Source organism: Aspergillus caelatus, assembly GCF_009193585.1.
Source record: "Aspergillus caelatus strain CBS 763.97 unplaced genomic scaffold BDV27scaffold_364, whole genome shotgun sequence".
NCBI classification, from domain to species: domain Eukaryota; kingdom Fungi; phylum Ascomycota; class Eurotiomycetes; order Eurotiales; family Aspergillaceae; genus Aspergillus; species Aspergillus caelatus.
Window position 1 is genome coordinate 1 of NW_022475627.1, and position 21,611 is coordinate 21,611.

General features: G+C 47.3%; 7 protein-coding genes across 7 annotated transcripts; 2 read left to right on the forward strand and 5 right to left on the reverse strand.

The window, feature by feature from the left end:
- Positions 1-2,010: 2,010 nt before the first annotated feature.
- Positions 2,011-3,075, reverse strand: BDV27DRAFT_150737 (uncharacterized protein; the record flags this gene model as incomplete). Its single annotated transcript, XM_032071271.1, has 3 exons — positions 2,011-2,241; positions 2,398-2,718; positions 2,953-3,075. 3 exons carry the CDS (start codon positions 3,073-3,075, stop codon positions 2,011-2,013), a joined length of 675 nt encoding a protein of 224 aa, XP_031921187.1.
- Positions 3,076-6,146: 3,071 nt separating this feature from the next.
- Positions 6,147-6,936, reverse strand: BDV27DRAFT_138200 (uncharacterized protein). The gene has a single exon (XM_032069175.1). It carries the CDS (start codon positions 6,500-6,502, stop codon positions 6,191-6,193), a length of 312 nt encoding a protein of 103 aa, XP_031921188.1. The 5' UTR covers positions 6,503-6,936; the 3' UTR covers positions 6,147-6,190.
- Positions 6,937-6,955: 19 nt separating this feature from the next.
- On the reverse strand, positions 6,956-10,078 carry BDV27DRAFT_169764 (uncharacterized protein; the record flags this gene model as incomplete). Its single annotated transcript, XM_032075119.1, has 3 exons — positions 6,956-7,271; positions 7,305-9,419; positions 9,462-10,078. The coding sequence occupies 3 exons, from the start codon at positions 10,076-10,078 to the stop codon at positions 6,956-6,958; spliced, it is 3,048 nt and encodes a 1,015-aa protein (XP_031921189.1).
- Positions 10,079-11,025: 947 nt separating this feature from the next.
- Positions 11,026-13,008, forward strand: BDV27DRAFT_163886 (caspase domain-containing protein; the record flags this gene model as incomplete). The annotated part of the gene is made up of 1 exon (XM_032073607.1): positions 11,026-13,008. One exon carries the CDS (start codon positions 11,026-11,028, stop codon positions 13,006-13,008), a length of 1,983 nt encoding a protein of 660 aa, XP_031921190.1.
- A 1,601-nt stretch (positions 13,009-14,609) lies between these two features.
- Positions 14,610-15,894, reverse strand: BDV27DRAFT_169765 (uncharacterized protein; the record flags this gene model as incomplete). The annotated part of the gene is made up of 3 exons (XM_032075120.1): positions 14,610-15,176; positions 15,226-15,700; positions 15,752-15,894. The coding sequence occupies 3 exons, from the start codon at positions 15,892-15,894 to the stop codon at positions 14,610-14,612; spliced, it is 1,185 nt and encodes a 394-aa protein (XP_031921191.1).
- A 409-nt stretch (positions 15,895-16,303) lies between these two features.
- On the forward strand, positions 16,304-17,581 carry BDV27DRAFT_138203 (uncharacterized protein). Its single transcript, XM_032069176.1, has 2 exons — positions 16,304-16,700; positions 16,764-17,581. Exons 1-2 carry the CDS (start codon positions 16,459-16,461, stop codon positions 17,512-17,514), a joined length of 993 nt encoding a protein of 330 aa, XP_031921192.1. The 5' UTR covers positions 16,304-16,458; the 3' UTR covers positions 17,515-17,581.
- Positions 17,582-17,929: 348 nt separating this feature from the next.
- Positions 17,930-18,976, reverse strand: BDV27DRAFT_150741 (MDR family NADP-dependent oxidoreductase; the record flags this gene model as incomplete). The annotated part of the gene is made up of 1 exon (XM_032071272.1): positions 17,930-18,976. One exon carries the CDS (start codon positions 18,974-18,976, stop codon positions 17,930-17,932), a length of 1,047 nt encoding a protein of 348 aa, XP_031921193.1.
- Between the last annotated feature and the right edge of the window lie 2,635 nt (positions 18,977-21,611).

The window sequence follows — 21,611 nt, forward strand, 5'->3', positions numbered from 1 at the left end:
TGTCACAGATCCGATGATGACTCTGCATGATGACTGTATCGTATACCCTGCCCGTTGTGCATATACAGCTCGGAGGCCGAACGGCGACGACGGATCACATATCCGTCGTCTTTTCAATAACGTATAGTAGCTCCTTGTCAGTCTTATCCTGTTGGGAGAATAAGGGGGTTCTTCTGGATATAAAGTTAGCCTAGTGTGAATGAAAGAGGAAGGCAAGAATCAGTCTTCTGTCTGCCTGATATCTACTGCTTAGCTTTCAGCCTACGTACCCTTACCTAGTTGACAGGTCTTCTACCCTGAATAGTAGATATTTCCTTGACACCATATATAATGGCTTTCCAACTGTATAAGCTTGACTGCGAGTCAGAATAACCCCCCCGTCTTGTCTAGAATTATGCCAATGTATTGTTCCTCTGTAGGGTATGTCAGAGTGTCTTGCCAGTACAAATCTATTCCCTGGTCCCTATGAAGATTCAGAAGCTTCTCGACAAAGATATTATTAGCACTTGTGCTGTGTAGAGCGGACAGCTTCTGCTGTACTAGGAAGTATACGTAGTTGGCGGAGTTAATAGTCTGAGCCATACCAAAGATACTATAGGCGACTGGTTTCCCTTGTCGAAGCTTAGAGGAGTCTTGGATATTGTCAATCCTGCAGTACTCGATTTAACCACGGTTCACTATAGAATAAAGGTATCTTGGTCAGGAGGTAAATCTTATAGCAGAGATACTGTGTATAGCAGATACACAATATTGCTTATAATTTCCGTCTTCTCTGGTGGAATCCGGAGCTACTTATTGAATACCAGTATAAGCTTGTCTCAGATATTCTTTCTCCCAGATAATAGGAGGTAGTCTAGAGGCCTACAGATAATCTATAAAACTGTTAGAGAATATCAATCTCTCTTTTCTTCTGTTGAATTCAAACCAATCTGCTCCTTGTTCTACAGTTCTGTAACGTTCTGGGCGGTATAGTTCTCGAGAAAGGCCGATAAGAGTATTATCTGCGGTATCTTCTGGATGCTTGGGGTCTTTGAGAAGTAGACTGTCATACTGTAGTGGTTGGATAATTCGAGTAATAGCAACTGCTTGATACCAGGTAAAGATTTGGAGTTGGTTAACCACACGAATCTAGTTCTCAATTGTCTCGGAGGAAAAAATATATATTTAATGGCCCCTTTGTATCGAGTTTCTCTAATATAATATTCCAGACAATGTATAGAGTTAAGGGGTGATCTACGATGGATTTAGGACAGTATTTATACGGGTAATCTTGAACGGTACCTACTTATATATAATATATATGGAGTCTAGCTGCCGAAATAATCGACAGAAGATTCAATGGCAGTATATCTGAGAGGTTATGCCGATTCCTGTGGGAGGTGTTCGTATACAAAAATTGCTAGCTGTATATAAAATATAATCCCTGTGCCACAGCTCCACTCACAATCTTTTCGCATGTGGAATAATATTTATTTTCCTATATATATTAATATAACACTGAAAGATTATTTCTTTAAATAAGTAATTATATTTATTACTTACCCTGTTAGCAGGTATAGCATTTAAACTTTACACTCGTTATTTTTTTGGAAAAGAATTATTCTCCGGTACTATGGGATTCAGCTAGCTATATTATTACTTGGTCTACTGCAGCTGGGCTGATCTAATCTATAGGCTATTAATCTAGATTTAGTTCCCTAGTCGAGTTTAACTATTGAAAGCCACAAGCTAGTAGAATTTTATTGTTCGAAGGTGTATTCTTATATGTAAAGAAGCCGAACGAAATCACACACTACAGTAATTAGTATAACAGCTGTCTCTCCCCACCTTGATTCTGCTTAGACTGATGGATCAAGTAGCTTCCTAGTTTAAATTATTCTAGGTATAATGCGTTATACTCTACTATCCCTATACTCTATCCACTTCACTATTACTTTATTGTTGCTATATAATACTTGTAATAGCAATTCCTGTGATAGCAAAAATCCCCGCCCATCGGAGCAAGGCCTGTTAAATATAATACTTCGCAGTATATATAATCTGCTCAGAATTATTGATATACGGGAAGAGTATATCTGTAGAGATATCTTTGCCTAGCGCTTTACACAGCGGCTCCCAACCCTCTTGAATATCAAAAAATATAAGATAATCGGTGGGTATATTCTTCTCCAGCCAAGTTATATATCTGGAATAGATTTCTCTCTGGGGAAGTGTATCGCTGATCTTCTTTACTGAATTAAACTGTTAACTATTTCTATATAGATTGCTCTACTGCTGGTGTAACAACCAACTAAAGTCTACAAAGTATCTTATACCCGGTAGTAGGAGGAGGAGAGCCTTGAGAAACTATAGATATATAAAGCTATAGATCTAGTTTATACTTTTCTCCTATATAACCGGATCGCACACGGTACATACAACTTTAGTATCCAGGCAAAGCTTCAGCAGCTCGGGGAGGAGCTGACAACCGGAGATGTCGGTAATGGCTGTATAGCCATTAAAACAGCGTTCGATAAGGGACAAGACAGTGCGCTTCTCGCCCTCCAGCCATACACGGAGGATACGAACCCATAATTTCAACTCAGAGGGTGGGCCGCGTATTGTCTGGGTACCGCCGTAGTAGACAGAGCTATTGAGCAAGATGGTCAAGGCAGTGCTGAATAATACAGTGCCCGTACAGGGCAGTCCGGTACTGATGACTTGGATCTGGGTTCCTGGCTTGGGAGCCGATGTAGTTTAACCTATGGTTTAGGTGGGATTCGGTGATAATCAGTATTTTCCAGACAGTACAAGAAGGAGACAGACTTTCTATAGCCATTCTATATTTCTCGGGACATTTATATTTCAATCCAGCTAATACTATAATTGATTATAATTATAAATAACTTAGTTTATTAATTTTTTTTTTCTCGGGGCCCACGGGACCGCATATTAAATAGCGCGCTGGACTACCTCCATAAGAAAGTCTGCGGTACTGTCAATCGCGGCTGGCGTGGGATCCGTCCCGAGCCTGTTCCAGTGTGAATATATATTGAGGTTGTCCGCCACAAACTCACACAGCTTGGCTGCGTCCATGGCCTTCCAGTAACATCGTTGCGGTGGCTGGTGTGTCTGCGGAGAGAAGTCTAGAATTGTACAGGTTGGCAGGTGGTCCGAGTCCGTGTAGACCTTGGGAGCTGCTTCGCAGGCTATAAACTGGTCTGCGAGGTTCTGCACTCCGAATACAAGGTCGATCGTGGACCGGTAATTGTTCCAGTCTCGGGTCACCGTTCCCGGTTCTAGCCATAGGTCCAGAAGGCGGGAGTCGGTAAATTCCAGTAGTACTGGTACTTTTCGGTCTGTGCGAGTCCGTCGGTCTTTACCGGTATCATTGTCGGCGTCGGTGTCGGTTGTAGTAGTAATTTATTCGCTCTGGTCCGGACCGGTATATACATCTCATTCGGACCAGACCGGGTAGTGGAGATTGAAGTCTCCTAGAATAATATAATTTCCTGTCGGGCATACTATTCGGTCAAGTAGTTCAATAGTATCAGTTCGGGTTGTATCCCACGGTCCGGGATTATAGATATTGAAGATCTGCAGCTTCTTACCATATATATAGAGCTCGAGCTCCTGGCAGTCAGCAGAGTATACGGTATGCTTCCATATTTTAGGGTTGACTTTGCGTGAGATGTAAAGAGCCACGCGCACTCTCCGGTCTCCGATGTCGCTGGCAGTGGGATACAAAAGCTGGTGACTGCCAAACGCGGGATGGTGTGTCGTATCTGAGTAAGGATTCTTCCACGGTTCTTAAATCGCGATGATATCGGCTTGCAGCACCACCGGGTCGCGGAGAAACTACGCCATCACGATATCCCTGGATCGGTTCACGTTGTATTATAATATTTATAGCTGTTTAGTCATAGATTAGAGTCGAAGCAGTGGTCGTAGTAGCTGACCGGGTCCGGCCTCGGATTTCGGTATCGGGGCCCACAGATTCCTGTGCCCGCCGGCACTTTCTCGGACTCAGCGATCGTGTCTGTGTGTGCGTTTCGTTCTGTATACTCAGTCTAGTGGTTCCTATAGCGCGGTGGATTTGGCTGACGAGCCTGAGACTCCGTCGAGTTCCCTCGGTGCCGGAGGAGACTATACTCCGGCGGGTGGTAGTCGCTGGAAGGGTTGATGGTAGGGTCAGGACACTGGTCAGCGTCGATTCAATAGCCGTACTGCCAACTGGTAGGTTAGTCTCGCTCAGAGGAGTGTTCTCGGTGAACCTCAATCCCTCTATCGGCGAGTGGTCCGGCGCATCTCTGGCTGCCGGAGACAGTCCCCCAGATCCCACATTCTCGTCCTGTGGGGCGGCTCTGGCTCCCACTGACAATCCCCCTGACATCTCACTCCCTGTCTCGGTGCGAGGCTCCGTGTTGGGGCTCGCGTTCAGTGCGGCGGACCCGGTTGCGCTACCATCCGGGTCTTGTAGATAGGCGGGAGTCCGATAGTATCGAGACCGGTGCAGCACTCGTCCCTGGGCCTTCTCCCGTTCCTGAATATAAACCTCACACTTTTTATACCAGGCCGTGTGGTCGCCTTTGCAATTGGCGCATTTCGGTACAAGCCTGGGGGTGTCGCGGTCCGGACAAGCTCTGGTCTCGTGCTTGCCCGCACACGCGCCACAAACAGTGTCGTGGGGACAGATATTTCCTATGTAGCCGTATCGTTGGCAGTTGTTGCATCGTACTACACAAGACGTCCGGTCATACAGAGCATTCTCAGAGACCCGAAAGTCCCAGACAGTGCCAGTCTCGATGGCCCTATTTACATAGTGCGGCGTAGTAAATTCAATGACAATCGAAGATATCTTCTTGCCCGGCAGAGGACGGACGAGCCAGCCGATATATGCAATCTCACAGGAATCACCCCACGCATGGCAGTTATTGGCCACGAGCTCCTGGGCGATCCGCTTACAGTCCGCCTCGTCTTTCAGCAGGCCTAAGGCCTTGCAAGACATGTCCGCGGCGACCACCCCCCCATGTTGGAAGGACGACCCGCGCTGTATCACCGAACCCGCGGACCCAAGCGTCCCGGTAGATACGCGCGATTTCCGCCCCCTTGGCGCTGCGGAGGAAGAGCCGCAAGTCACCTGACCGCAGAATCTTCGCAGCGACGAACTGGACAGACATCAGCGTAGGACTGACGGCCTTGTAGGCGGCGTTCTTGCGATACTTCTCGGCGCGTTTGACCAGGTCCTCGCTGGTGAGCCTCCGGAGATTCTTGGCCATGGCGGAATCACCCATCTTCACAGTGACGGCGCGTTCACAGTCGAGGTCAGCAGGGCGCGCCGGCACGGTGCTGTTAGAGTCATGCGTCGACTGGTAATGGTATGGTGGAGGAGCCCTGGCCGCCGCTTGAGCATACATCCGGATGGGATCTTCCGTCCTCGCTGTAAGTTCGTTGGCATCTTTCCTGATATCATTAATAGCGCGTTGCATCTCGTCCAGCTGGACCTTCCACGCGTCCCCCACCGGGAAGTGGGACAGGGCGTCAGTAAGGGACCAGCTGGCCTGGATAAACTCGATAACCCGTTTCGGGGTGCCTGAGCCATGGGCCTTGAGATACTCGAGCAGATTAGCAGCCTCGCGGTTGTGGTCCAATACGCGTTTTTGGAGGGGTCTCGCCGCGTTGTCGGCCGCGTCGGCAGCGCCCGCAGGGGCCGAGGGCTGCGCACGACTCAACACCATCTCCTACCAGTCGATGCTGGTATCAGGAGATAGCTCTCATAGAAACGAGAAACTAGGCAAATTTTTAGCCGTTTCCGGCGTGGGGTGGTGGCGTAATTCCAAAAATTTGTTTCGCGAAAGAGTAGTTGTTTTTTCTATTCCCTGGACCAGGTAGTGTCACCAGTTAACAAATAACACTGTAACTACCTTTCAAAAACTAATTTTATTCTGTCTCTTGTTCGTCCCTCTACTCTAGAAGGGAAGCAATCAAGTCGAAGTCGTATTGCGAATGCATGATCCTCGATGCTCCAAGCTTCACTAACTTTGCAATGACAATCAATGTTGAGCTTATATAGCTAGTCAATCTGAGCTCAGTACAAAGTAATAAGCCTTTGCCACACCTTCATGAAGTTCGAACAACTTTTAAAACTGAACAACGATTCCCAGCGGCGTGCTTTTCTCCCAGCGTGATCTGTCAGATTTGGTGCGGGCAACTAGGCACTCATCAAGATAAACGGCCCCCAGAACGTAAGGAGGGAATGGTCTGTATGTGTAACCTGCTCGTTATTGGTGATATCTCTTTGGAGGCCTATTCTTCTCACAGACAACTGCTGCGTTATAGCACGATCTGACGTATTATTCGAATTACCTTGATTAGCCCTGCGCGATCCGGCATGCTGGTTGAAAAAGGAACCCTGCGCCTCCTGCAATGCGACTGCTGGTGATTTGCCACTCGAAAGCCGCTTATAAAAGTCGATCAATATTTCGGATGTTGCGCTGTCATCAACAGGCCATAAGCTGACCATGACTGCTCGGGCACCTGCTGCGAAAAGAGCACGGCTGAATCCAACTATATCGTCTCCAGCAGTAGGTGTTCCCTTCGCGGTTTGACAGGCGCTGAATATAACAATATCAACGTCGAGGTGCAGGTCGAGGAGATCGAGGACTGATAATTGTCTCCCATAGGCAAGGCAAATGGATGACAAAAGTGGCACCTCCGGGTCGAACTTGCAATGAGTGGCGAGGTGGAGGATTGGGTAATCGTGTATCTACTTCAGCAAGTTTTCAAGTGTGGCTTCTTTATTTAGGAGGGCTTTGCTCTCTGGCAAAATTTCAGTAATCTCCTGCGCTTCCTTACCTGCACCAGGCAACCGTGACGCAGAAAGTGTCTTGTTGTTTCGGTCTGTTATTGTCATACTCGCGGGATTACCCAGAGCAAGTACCGATCGTTGGTGCTGCTTTCTCTTCTCTTGGAGGAGTTAGCGTAAGATGATTGAGCTTGGGAGATATGTCAGCACATGAGAGAGCACAAGAGGTGTTCCTTTAAACGGCAGAACGTGGAAGGGCACAAGATGGAGGGAGTCGTGTGCCACGATAATAAGTCTCGTGTAGCGCTCCAGGAGGTGGGTAAACGGTCTCAGGAGCGTGTCGGAAAGTTGGTCCCCATGCGTGGTCATAAGTCCTTTGTCACAGGCATCGTGAAACTCCTTAGCAACTCGATCGAGCCAGTATTCTTCAAGTTCCTTATGTACTAGCTTTACCATCGCTTCATTGCTGGTCGCCCAAGCGAACAACCTGCTATCGTTGTACATGTACTGTAGTATCAACGTATCCTCAGGGAGATTGGTGGCGACTTCTATAAGAGAGCTGACCTCAGCAGTGACTGGTTTTGCCGTGCCACCTCTTAGTTGCATTTCCTTTTCGACGCTCTGAATTTGGCCTTCGATCTTCGTAATCAAGTCCTTGAGATGCGTTACCTCTGCATGATCGACTTTGCCATTACCAAACTTGTGCTGGATGAGCGTACAGTGCATCGATCGTGAGGCATGTAGTTGTCTCCAGCGGCGCAATGGACTAGAAGTGGCAACCTGGCCGCTGCCCACCAGTCCACCTTGCATGAGATCCAGCAGACTTCGAGCCTTTCCTCGCTCAACCACATTAAATATTCTTGGCTCGATATCTTTGGCAGAGACAGTGACGGACTCGTGCCGTTGGCGCATTTTGAACATGGTTCTTGCGCAGGCAAAGAAGATCTTCTGCGTCGTAGATCCTCCAGAGAAAGCAACTTTTAGCTCATCAATAGATAAGTTCTGACGGTGCCGCTCGAACAGCGATATGGCCCCTTCATAGGTTGTGAGAGCGGAATCCAAGTGTCCAAAGCCCTCTTCCATGTAATAAAGACCTGACCAAGGAGAACTTTGAAGCCTCCACCAATCTGGAAAGTTATGATTTAGGAAATGTAACCACGACTCGGCCTCTTCATAGTCATCGAATTGAACCAAAGCCATAAGGGCCTCCACGGCAATGTGCCTCCTGCTATCAGCGTCGAGAGGGGTGCTCTCGCCTCGCTGGTCTCGTATATCAAGATCCTCCATTCGTAGCTTGAGAGACATCTTGTTCGCCCTCCTCGCGTTGGCATAATCACCCTCCCCTGCATAGGCCATGGCTTCCATGTGATCTCTCCGAGAGTCGTCATAAACTTGGGCTTTTGTTCGGACGCTTCGAAAACACCCTCGAGCTTCTTCGGCATTGCCCTCTCTTCTATGGCTCAAACCACGGTAAAATTCCCTATAGACTTTGGAATCTGTGACAGTGGACATCAAAATGCTCTGAGCCATTTGATTAGGATCGAAAGACTTGAGGGCGTCGTGCATCGCTTTGGTTATAGCCTCGGGATCCTCTGACAATCGGATTGTGGCTATAGCGACAGCGGTCTCATCCACTCGCGGGAACATGGTAGCTTCCTTTGGCAAATTCATTTCCAAATGGGCGGAAATATAATCCAGTGCGCGGTCAATTAATGTCAGGTCTTTTCTGCTCATAGCTGTACCTAGCATGCCAATCAAAATCCACCTGGACACCACCTCAATACGGTTTGTTAGGCTCGGTTCCTGGCTTTGCAACGCCTCACATTCATCCAAAGCAACAACAGCCAATCTTGAGAAACTTGGAAAATCTCCTATCAGCTGGTACAAGTTCATCTGGTCGGCAATAGCATGGATGCGAGACAATCCTGCGCCTAGATGCTTAAACAAGGCTTCGGCCAGGCGCAAACATGTAAACGCACGCTCACAGTCACCAATGTGATTTGCCCAACGCCGTCCTATTCGTGCAAACAAGAGACCTAGTCCTAGAGCATATCCAAAACTCCCGTCCGTGCGGCCCCACTGTCCAATATTGATTGCCCGTTGCAGATCTTCCGGACCTTGTTTCTCTCCCACATCGCAAATGGACACGTGGGCCTGGCATAGCTGAAAAGCCATGGTGTCCCCGGTATCGTGGAAAAGGGCCGCTGCTGCTTGTAGTTCCTGTCGTGCTGCTGCAAAGTCCTTCTCAAACTCAATATCCGTGATTGCGAGACCTTTGACAACGGACAAGTATCCGAGGCGCAGTCTGACCGCTGCCACTCCTCTGAGGGCGTTTCGCGAGGTGAATAGTCTTAAAGCTTTGTCATAATGCCGTTTCGCTTCGCCAACGGAATTGATATCAATAGCAGCCTCAGCAGCCTCAATTTTCCAGTGCAGTGAATTATCGCCGGTACCTTCCTCTAGGAATGAATTCCAGACTTCGGGACACGAGAGCGGCGCGACCAGCCAGTCGCCAAGTGTCAATTCGATATTCCCAAGGCCAACCATGTCATCGGATTGCTCATAATATACCCGAGCACTCCTGAGGATTTTCCTGGCGTCCTCCTTTTCGAAATACCGGGCGAACAACTTGGCTCTCTCATGCTGTAATGTTGATAGGCCCCGTTGGTACGTTCACAAATTTGCAAGATAATCATGATTCTTCTCTGATCCTGATAGCAGGATCTTCCTGTTCTGTGTTGCCAAAGGCTCTGTTCGATCTGGACCTTGTCGAGTCGTCGACATCCAACACCTATGCTTATGCAATAACTGACATTCGCGGTATAGCAAGGGATCCACTATGTGTATAATGGGAAGCTCGGAACATCGCGAAAACCATTCTTGCATATTCTGAATCTTGTCAAATTTGTATTGAATATCGTGCGCATGTCCGTTAGCAGTATCTGGAAGCATGTCGTAGTTTATTGTATTGGCAACATATATGTACGTATGTGCCAGGAAGCGTAGAGCGAGGTCGGAATGTTCAATACTGTTTGCTTCATTGAACTCACCGACAGCCTTCCTACAGTTACCCTGCAGGGTGTGGACAATCCCGCAGCTAATGAGAGCAGCAGCGAGGCTGCCTCCCCCTGTAGAGAGGCTTTGAGTGCATGAACCCTTGGCAATGTCAAGAGCTGTATTGAAATTCCCTCTGCGATCGATGTACAGAGTACTATTATCAAGAGCCTCCAAGACATTCCGTAGGACGGGATAGTTTTTGGCAACGTTCGGTATCTCTGGTGAGCTCCAGTCCATCTTACAGTCTGATTGCGAACAATCAAAAGGTCCAGGATTTGTATTGTAGATAAAGACTTGCTGGAAACAAACAAAGTGCAACTGGATTGAGGTCACTTCAATCCATACAGATAATAATAGTTACGATTATAATCATGGGGCTGGTTTTGCAAAGAGGTCCAGAGCGAGATGAGGTTCTTATGAACGTCATGAGCGTCCCAGAGGGGTCCATCGTGCTTTCCCCGACCCGTACTCGGTTTATTACAAGTGCTGGTGGTTAGAAGGCATTGGGTCGTATATGGGGCGTCCGGAGAAAGTAGTAAGAGACACCGGAAGCAGCTCTTCGCCTGAAAGTCGGGCCCGCGACCTCGACCTGTGGTTCCATCGGAACTAGGTCTGGCTGGTGGGTATGTGGGTCTGTTCGGGTGGGCTTATATCACACCACTGCGACTACGCAGGCAGCCTGGAGACCGATCGATGTCAGGTATCTTGGCACTCATATTCATGAAATCGTGATAGGCTATCCCAACAATAGATTGCTTTTGCATGCCATGCCTGCAGCCATGGATTTGGAGCTACTCGATCCACGCTTTCCAAAACCGTCCATGTTGCTTGACCGCGCCCGAGCACAATGAAGATGAAATCTAGGCCCTTACACGATCTAGATTGAGTCAAATGCCATGACTATATCGCTCCTGTGAACAAACTGGTGGAATGCGAGAGTGCATGACGACGGTATTTGCGCATTGTATATCACTCCATGTTCAAAATTACGGACGTTGGAGATGACGGTGACAACAAAATATAGACCGTGTTCCTTGGGAGAGGAAGTGGTCCTATTTCAGCAGCCGCCTTGACATTTCGCGCGTTAGGGCGGGCTCATAAGTACGCATTGCCAGCACGTTTAATGCCACTTCTGTAAAGACAGCACTCTGGCATTTCCCTTGGCATCCTACCAGTTTTACAATATGGCCTCTAATATGCGAGCGCTACTTATATCGGGCCCGTATAATGGACTTCTTGGACCGGCCAGCGACATAATACTCATGGGGAGCGTCCTTGAGCGCAAAGGTTTCATATTAACAGAATGCTCTGGGCTTAATGCCACCCGAGATGGAATCAAGTCGGCCTGGTCAAAGCTTGTCCAGCAATGCTCTGATAAAGATGTCGTCGTGATTTACTATTCAGGATACGGAGGCCTGGTCCAATCCTCCATACATTTAACACCAGATTCCGAACACAGAGCAAATGGTGAAAAAGTGCCTTGGCGCTATCAGTTCATTGTACCCATCGACTACGATAAGACGACGGAAGATGATTTTAGGGGCGTATTGGATGTCGAGTTATCGCATCTTCTTCGTGACACAACACAAAAGACCAAGAATGTTACCGTTATCCTTGACTGCTGTCACTCTGGTCGCATGTCGCGAGACCCCAGCCTCGGGACCAAGGCAGTCCCCAGATATATTGCTGAGCATGAGCACCAACGCATTGGAGAGTATGTGGAGATTCTTAGAGAGAAGGGGGAGCTCAAGGGCGAGACATTTCTCGAGGGCAACCCACACGCAGTCCGGATTGTTGCCTGCAACACCAGTGAGAGTGCCTTTGAGTACGAAACTACGTCTGGCTCGTGGAATGGCGCATTCACGGAAGCCCTGGCTCAGGCACTGGAGGAATCAGATGGACAGGAGGTGTCCTGGAGCACCATAATACTCCGTGTGGGACAGCTTGTGAATGTACGTTTCCCCCAGCAACATCCGCACACCGAAGGACCCCACGCTCGCATGCCCTTTACCGTGAAGGAAACGTCAAGGTCATTGCTCCTTCGTATAGAAGAAGGCGTGGGAATATTGTCCGCAGGAAGGGTTGGCGGCGTACTAGAAAACAATGTCTACGCGATATACCCTTTCACCACTGGTGCCGGCAATTCCAAATCTCAGATCGCCACAGCGTTCGTCACCAACGTCTCAGGCTTTAGGTCCCGTGTGCACCTGGAATTCGAAGGGAAAGAAAAGTGCATCCCTGCTGAGGGCGCAAAAGCTATACTGGAGCAGGAGGCCCTGTATGAGTGGCCCATTGCGTTTCCTGCAGAAGTTGAAGGACTCCAGCTGCTTGTGGACGAGTCTGAATACCTTCGGCCTCGTAATGCGGACGACAAAGACCCCCTCGCGGTAATTCGGCAGAGTGGCCCCACAATTGAAGTTGTCAATAGCAAGGGAATTCCAATTTCAGCAAGGACGGCACACGGCCCAAACTCATTACCTCAGGTAGTTAATGATATTGTCATTGATGCCGAAGAGCTTGCCCGCGGACAGCATCTGCTTGGCCTGGATTGCGAAAGTCCCGAGGAAAGGCTCCGCCATAGAATCAAAATTGATTTTGGGCTTGTTGTAAAAGGGAAACGGGGAAGGAAAATCCCTCAGGATGGCACGGGTTACTTGGCAGACGGGGACCGCGTGTATATCAACCTACGAAACGAGGGCGACAACACTGTCTACATATCGCTATTTGATGTCAATGTGGCTGGGCAAATTTCATACCTCTCACGTTCGAGCCCTACCGGCATCGACCTAGAAAGCGGCCGGTCATACACACTCGGTGCAAAAGACCTTGACAGGGAGCTTGCAGGTCTGCCAGTCACGTGGCCTACCCAAGTTCCGAGGAAGAGGAAGGTTGACGAGACATTGGTGGCCGTGGTAACCAGCTCACCAGTGGACATTGGATATTTGGGAAAACCGCGCAGTGAAACAGAAGTTCGTTCATCTGGAAAGGCAGCTGGTACCCAGTCTAACCTGGAGCAACTAATTGATACCATCTCGTCTGCCCGACCTCGTACCATTGGAGCCGAAGAGGACTCTCCTTCTATCCGCTACGACTTTATCCAGATTCCCTTTACACTTCACACCACTCATGCCGACAGCGACGGTCTACATACCGGCCAGGCCGGTTAGAGCCCTGTGGCCTGAATAACGAGTAGCTATGGATGCTCGTAAACAAGGTTAGGTGACAAAAGCTATCTCCAGAAATGATGCTGTCCTTTTGGATCATTTATATTAGTATTCGATTGATTTTCCTTGGTGCACTGGCAGTCCTGCCTGCATTATTCGTTGCTGCTCTGGGTGACCGGGAATAAAATAGGACCGTGGAGGCTACGGAGAACAGATTGTTACTTTCTCCATTTATGTTTGTATCTTGAAAGGCATGCTTTTATCAAAACCACAGATGCTGCCAGTATAAGTAGTAGTAAAGTAACTTAGGTATTCATATAGATCTGTATACTATTGATATCTGTAATAGTTCTGCTGTCTCAATTGTAGGCAAAATATCTTTACATACATCCTCGAATATGCTACTATTGCGAAATCGGGTTTCGGGTGTTGGTGTTTCTACATGTCAATCAATACCAGGAGTAGGGAGAGCCTTGGAATGTGCCAGGTTGTAAAATACACCGACAACTTCTACACTGATTCATTGTCACTGTGCGATAAGTTCCAACGCTCAGATAAGCTGGAAGCCATAGTTGGAAATAGAGTGGCACGAGTTCCCCGCACCCGGACCGGGTTGGGGCGGGTTCGGGTCGGGCCCAGCGGGGAACCCGTGCCACTCTAGCTCCCGATATCGTTGGAATCCTTGTAGCTTAGTACTTTTGTTAGTAGACTAGCTTGAAGGCGCTTCTTGAAGTGTTCAAACATCCTATCCTCGACATTTGAAGCGCGTGCACTATCTTTGGCACAAGCTGGTTTTAGGTACGTTATGGGGAGGTTGTTATTGTGTTGGTCGACGTGGTTAGGCGGCGTCGAGTCGGCCCGTGGCTATTGCGAATTGTATTGAGGCTGGCACAGCTTCTCAACTCGGCATCTAATTCTGATTATCTAAAGGCAATTTTCCGCCTAGGAAAAAGGATATGTTACTTGGTAAGTATAGGTATATTGCTGCGTTTCTGTCTGGTGTGCTGTCTACGTTCGATATCGAAAGAGGAAGTGTTCTACTAGTTTCTCTTGCTTGTCTATATGTATACTAGACCGTCTCTGCAACATTAGTCCGATAGAGATACATGTTAAGTCTGGCTATACTGGTCTGGAATTAGGCTAGCACGCTCGCTTCTTTCTACGACAATCTATTATATAACTCTAGAGTGTGTTTTTCCTGAGGCGCTGTATCCACTCGTTTTACGTGTCTTCCTACGTTCTCTAGTAAGTTATTGCTGGTCTGTGCTAGAGACCGAGTAATATTGAGTGATGTCGACTTTATCCTAGGGAACGATGCTTAAAGGGTAGTATCCTTTTGTGTCGAAGTTATGGCCTGCTTTTGGCTAGACCTACAAGCTTATTGTCTTCGCCGGTAGGAGCCTAAGGAATATTGATGTGGTTTTCGTTTCACTGTAGTCTTCTTAACATGTTGTACATCTGGTAGAGGAATTCGTATCATGAGTGTTGTCGAGGGTTCCTTATCGTGAGAGCCGCTGTTTTGTTGCTTTTGAGTAATATCCAGTTGTCCTGGCTGGCCAAGTCACCGTAAGGACCAAATAGCGACCAAAGCATCCAAACAGACTTTAAGCTGTATCCAGCGCCTCCAAGATATGTGCTGACTTAGATATCCATTCGTTTTCCAAATTATTGTTCAGGTTGTGGTGGTACACATCCTTTGTCGCTATAGATACCCATTCCGCCTTGCTTATAGCATTCCACAATAGACTGTTCTTTGGTAAAGGAAATTGTAAATCCTGCGCCCGAAGTCTCCTCATTGATACCGCGGTCGTGTCGGGGGCGTCCCTGCTAGCATCTTTCCCACTATATGCCGTGCAAACTTTATATAAAGTGATATTGAATCGTTTGATTTCCTCAATGCCTACCCAGATGTAGGCAGGGAGGTCATTTTGGCAGTATCGGGCAAGCATGTTAGGGTAATATAGCATATCCAGCTTTTTGCAACTCATGACTAGCCTGCTCAGCACCTCGGCATCAGCGGCTGATAAAGAGGGTTTTAGGTCGAGGCCAAGTACTCCAGAATTCTTATATAGCATTGCAAAAATGATATGGAGTAAAATAGCCTGATATGTCGGGATAGGCCAGGAACAGGAAATACATGCGTTCTCAAATTCAGAAGCATCCCATAGCTTCTACGGCATTTTCTGTTAGTGTAATATGGCGAAAAGCTCAGGAACATACCGTTTGTTGACGTATTGCCAAACTTAGAACATTATGCAATGCAGCAGCCCGCGACTGTCCACCATCCTCATTACTCAACCAGATACCGATAACAACCATGGACTGGACAAGTAAGGGTGACTCGTCTGATCCTTTGAAGGAAATCTGGTGAATGAAGGGCCAGTAAGGGTGAAATAGCTTGAAATAAACCGCAATATAGTGTCTTTCCGTTTCGGACCGACTCGCAGATAAGTAATTAAGACTTCCGTGCGGCATTGACGGTGTGTCTTTCGAGCCACTGAGATTACTAGTCTGCTTTCTATTATCTTCCTTCTGTTGCGCCAAAGAACATTGCAATCCACGTCGAATGCAGTTAGTACACGGTGATCCGCCCTGGCACCTTGTTTTCTGATTTCGACAGTCGGCACATGCGGACTTTTTACGGGAGGGTTTCTCCACACCATGCATTGACCGCATATGTCGCCGCAGCGTGTCACTATGCGTCGGCATTTAGCAATGCTAAGAGAATAATTTCGGCCATTCTTACCTCCGGCCAAAGCTCTGGTCACAAGTACTGCACTTGAATGCTTGGCCTCCAGAATGATGTGTCTCGTGGCGACGACGATGCTCCTTTCGGTGGTAGCTCGCGTTGCACCGTGGAAAACGGCATGAAAACAGTTGAGTATGCATCTCAAAGGCTTCTAAGATGCTTGTAGAATGTAACTAGGTGAAAGGCTGATTGATAATTTGTAAAGCCTACCCCCTTGGCAGAAATTGTAGGATGTTGGCCACGGCCCCACATAACTAGAGTAATTTAGCTGAATTTGGTTGCCAACTTCAGGCCTATGCTGTGCACAATCCATTTGCCGAACTTTATTGTACATTACGCTAATAGACGTGACTGATTGCAGGGCATATGTAATCGTCGGAGAGCCCACCGGAGAGCCCACCGGAGAGCCACTCGCTGACATACACCCCTTCCTATCCCGAGGTTATGCAGATCCGCTTAGAAATCCGAACCCTGAGCACAAAATGTTGACGTCATCTCCATAGACCTTAGTGTACCGCAGCCGTCGACACAGCTGATGAACAACCAGAGAGATTTTATTTTCCCTCGGATATTCTTAACATGATTGCATAACACAATTGGATAAAACCCCTTGATTCCACCATTGCGGGTATATAAGATAGCCGTACCCTGGACCTGTAGGAACATGCACCAAGTACTTATCAAAAACTGTATTACCTTTCAACATGCCTACAAAGTTGATTGTCGTTACCGGTGTCACTGGTGTTCAAGGTGGCTCCGTCGCTCGCTTGTTTGCTCAAGACCCAAACTGGCGCGTTCGGGGCATAACTCGCAATCCGGACAAGGCTTCTAACGTCTCTCTGCGTGAGTCAGGCATTGAGCTCGTGGCCGGCGATTACGACGATGTGGCATCGTTAGACAGGGCCTTCAATGGAGCTAACGCCATCTTTGGAACCACTGATTTTTGGTAAGAGGCTTAAATGGTATTTTATGCTTTGAGAGGTTGCTGACTGCTCTCGTCTCAATGTAGGCAGTTCGTCAAAGATCCGCAGGTGGCCGACGAAGCCAAGAGAAGGGGAAAGCAAATCAATGAGATTGCCTTCGAGCGTGAAGTCCAACAAGGAAAGAATATCATCGACGCTGCTGCCAAGCATGTGTCAACTCTAGACCGAGTTGTATTGTCCACCCTGAGCAACAGCAAGAAGTGGAGCCAGGGCGAAATTCTCTGGAATCTGCATTTTGATGGCAAAGCTCAGTACACCGAGTATTTGCAACAAACATACCCAGATCTAGCAGCAAAGACGAGCTATTTCCAAATTGGAGTCTATCTCAGCAACTGGTGGAACCCAATGCAGAGACCGGAGAAACAAGCCGATGGTACTTTTGTTCTGCATGTCACCGCAGGCTTTGGAGACCAGCCAGTTCCTTGGGTTCATGCTCAAACCGATACGGGGTACCTGGTTAAAGCTCTCATACACGCCCCACCCGGCACTGTGATTCTAGGATGCAGCCGCCTCATGCATTATGACGAATACTGGAAGCTGTGGGCTGACATCAAAGGAGTTAAACTTGTCGTCCAAGTGGACAAAGAGTTCCATTCCGCTGGAGCTCCTGACTGGTTGGCGAGAGAAATGTACGAGAGCAAGCTATATGTCTCAAAGTATGGGTGGGCAGGAGGTGATCCAAATGTCAAGAAACCAGAAGAAGTGGGCGTGGAGATGGACAAACTGATGGATATTGAACGCTACATGAGGGAAACAGATTATGCAGGTTTTATGTAAGTAGACGACCTCTTGCCGGGGTTACCTCTGCCTAAAAAGCATGGACATTACATAGCTCTCAAATTATTTTTCGGCCATCATAGGCACATTGTGCGCGCTTATATTTCATCTCAAACTTGTTTCCAGTTTGAAATTACGTTTGTGTTTGTTTTTCTTTTCTTTTTTTTTTCTTTTTCCTGCGAATACGGTTGTCAACGGTAAACATGAAATTAACGAGCGCAGAGCTTCTTGAGACTGATGTGGCGCCCAGAGTAACAGTCACTATTAACCTCTCCAGGGATGGTTGACCTTTCGGGCAAAGTGATGGAAATCTTTACGATGCTTCTCTCACGCCTCGAAGCACGCCGTAGAAGATACGTCGGAAAAATCTGGATTTCAGGTGTACATATTTCATGGCTAACAGATGGGTTAGAATCTAAAGCTTTGTGATCAATTTTCCTTGGTTGACTCCGGTAAAGAGCTTCATCCAAATCCCTGGGACATCTTCAAAACGGCCATCAACCACATGTTCTATCTCGGAATCAATCTTGAGCTTTCTATCCACCACTGCCTTCAACAGGACTTGAAGAGCTTCCTCGAATCGGCCCACATAATCCATAACACGGAATCCTTTAATTTGAACTTGCATAGTGATAATTTCAAACCAATTCTTGATACCGATGGTGTTATTGCCAGATTTGTTGTAGTTGGTAATTGCGCCACATGCTGCGATGCGGCCATATTTCGCCATGCGAGTCAGGAGGAGATCCAGAATACCTCCACCAACATTATCAAAGTAGACATTGACAAACTCCGGTGTCGCTTTCACCAGATCTTGGGCAAAATTCGATGAATTGTAGTTCAAGCAAGTATCTGCACCCAAGGACTCGACCCATCTGCACTTCGAATCGGAACCTGCTATGCCAATAACCATCTTGCAGCCGATGACCTTTTTTGCGAGCTGCACCACCATACTTCCGGTTGCACCTGCCGCACCAGAAACGACGACAACATCATCTTTTCTTGCTTGGGCAACATCGTTGATCCCAAAGTAAGCCGTTAAGCCCGTAAATCCAAGAGCACCAAGATGGTGTGTTTCACTCAGGCCATTGGGCAGTGGTGCTAGTTTTGTGCACCGTTGCGCGTCCACTACCGCATATTCCGACCACCCGGTCCACACCCGGACAAGGTCGCCTTTCTTCAGGGAGTCGGCTTTGGATTCGACGATTTCCGCAATGGCAAATGCTCGCATGGGCGCTCCTTCTGGAAGCAGAGGAACGTAAAGGCGTTCGTTTTCCGTGAAGGCATCGACCCAGCCACGCTGAGAGGGGTCGTTTGAGAAATACAACGACTTGATCAGGACCTCGCCTTTATTTGGAGCACCAGAATCGGCTTCAATGAGTGCGAAGGTAGCGTCAGGTCCGGTAAGGATCGGTAGGTCCGAGGCCCGTTTGCGAAGGACCCATTGGCAAGTTTTGACCATATCGAGCGAGCTCTTAGAGACGAAATGCTGTTTTCCAGGGTTTGCAGAAGGACATATATGTTTTTTTGCCAAATCAGGTATTCATTCTTGCTATTTATTTTCCCGTCGTACTTGGCACTGAAGGTTTTGATTTGAAATCACCACAGCGATGAGGTAATCTCCGAGTGGGTAGTCCGGTCGTGGTGAGTGGGGGTTCAAATTAGTGCATGGAGTATTGAATAGTGATGAATCTATACAAACTGTTCATGCATATTATTTTACTGTGTATGAGCTCGGCATTCATCCGTTGTTCCATGCTAACCGAAGAATGGCTGGATCTCGGCTTGGAGTCTGCATTAGGATAACCGACGCCTTTCTTGTGGATAGTGTGGAGAGACTCAGCCAATGCATCGAGCCGCGGGAGTGGGACCCTGCTGGATATGATCTTCAATTGTCTTCCTCTTCGGACTCAGCGGCCTGGGATTCAACGCCCTCCAAATCATCCTAAGGCACATAAAAGCACGTGTCATCGCCTCCGACCTACGGGAGGAGAAACTCGCCGCAGCACGGGAGCTCGGTGTCCCCAATTCCACCATCGTACCCGGCACAACGTCGATCGCCGACGTCACCGTCGAGCGCGTAATAAAGATTGACACGGTCCTTACATTTGTTAGGAAGCACCAGAGTTTTGCTGATGCTTAGCGTATTGTGCAACCAGGCGGGAAGATATTGTGTCTTAGGACGTTGGACCGGGTGAATAAGTTGGATATGATGAAAGCGATTCGGAAGCGGCTGAGTTTCATTTTCTTGTACGGCGGGCAGTACACTGATCTTGTGGAGGTGTTGGATTTGATCAGCATCGGGACACAGTCCAGTAGTTTCTCTCCCTTGCTAGCACTTCGGGTCTTCTGTACGAGCGCCGTATGATGAATGATTGCTTAATAGAGCCGGATTAGTATATTTCCTAAGTGTCATACCTGTTATCACAATAGAAATGCTCTTCAAAAAAGGCGCAATGTGTAAAAACGTTGGCTAGGTAATCTGATGACTCAGACAGAAGAATGTTTAATAGAGTTCTCCGAAGTCATAACTCATTGCATATTTGAGACTCGTTGATAAACACCTAGTTATAAGCGACCCACTTCTTAGAGCAAAATAAGTTTTGCCCTCTTTTTCTTTCCTATTGTTTTCTCGCACTGCTCCCCATGCTGGGATAGACACGGCTAATGCAGCGCTTTTGGACCCTACTGCTTGTGCCCTACCACGGATGACGCTAGGTACTTTTGGAATTATATAGGACTGGTCAATTTCCTATAAGTAGCTACAGCTTCATAGCCACAATTGGTAAGGATTGAGTTCGTAATATTCTGTTGACACTTGCGTTAAGCGCTGTAATATATTTCGCCATATAGACTTGATATTTTTCGTAAAATTCTTCACCACTTTCAAAACATTATAATAATTCAGGATAGGTGGTGAGTTAGTGCAACAACAAAGGATTCTATACACAAGCCCCATCCTATTTTATATTTTATTGTTTAATCAAGTCTAACGTACATGTTATTGTACATATAGACAGTGTCTTAAATAAACTTACCCTTTTAACTAATTCTCGTTTACCAAAAAAAAGTAGAAACATTATATGGGTTGCTGTTAGTTTTCACCTTCCATAGCGACTAAGGACCCTAAGGATGTGCGCTATTGTCCTCGCCGATACGCTCCTACTACAGCTGACCGCATGTTTCTTGATCCATTCACTTAATCCTGGGAAAATGGACTATACTCTGTATGTAGTTCCCTTGCTGGCTATATTCAGGTATTCCGACATTCCCCCCTACAAAATAATTCAAAACTCGAAAGCAATGGCTACAGATCTAACCACTTTTCTTGTCTATTAACCAGACTGATCTCTACTAACCTGCTCTATTCGCCAAGCCGCTATGTATCCATCAAAAGCTGTAAATCATCTAGCTGCCCACCATATCACGCTATCAGAATATCAAGATCAGATAAATAATCTAGATCTAGTATTGATTCAATATACTTATCAAGCAATACGTACCTGCGAGCCAATATCTGCAATCAAATCCTTACATCCTCCAATAGCAGCATATCAATGTACTGTCCCGAGACGCCAGATCCTAGCCCTGAGTCTGAAGAAGCTAAAAGAGCATCCGAGCAGTATACATCGCCTATTTGGATTATTAAATCAGAAGTCATAGATACAGCCCTGCTGCGTCCATACCCTATTACCATCGAAATATATATTTCGGGTTCACCAACCAGTATCAACCCCGCCGAAAAAAAGTCCTTTCCATCAGATCTTAATTCTACCGGTTCCAGATAAGTTGGCCACTCAGTTCCTAGATCGCCACAAAGAGTCGGTGTCACGATCAAGCAGATACCCTATTCGATATCATTCACTATATCCTGGTACAGGGCCACCAGTATCTATTTTAGACCCCTTGCAGGCCCTATTTGCCTTGAATTGCTTTACCAGAAGTAATCCTTCAATAAAACGCTTTAGACTCTACAGAGCCCAATCGCCTTTCTAAAATATACATATACTTTAAGGGCTTTAATATTCTTTATATAAAATTGCTATAGGGACCTGATTCACCTGGAGCCCCAGGACATATAGGCAGCCCACCATCTT

Excerpts from the sequence above, each read along its gene's own strand:
- BDV27DRAFT_138200 (XM_032069175.1), bottom strand. The coding sequence starts at position 6,502 with ATGGTCAGCTTATGGCCTGTTGATGACAGCGCAACATCCGAAATATTG.
- BDV27DRAFT_138203 (XM_032069176.1), top strand. The coding sequence starts at position 16,459 with ATGCCTACAAAGTTGATTGTCGTTACCGGTGTCACTGGTGTTCAAGGT. Across the intron at positions 16,701-16,763 it reads TTTGGAACCACTGATTTTTG|GCAGTTCGTCAAAGATCCGC; the intron begins GTAAGAGGCTTA and ends GTCTCAATGTAG.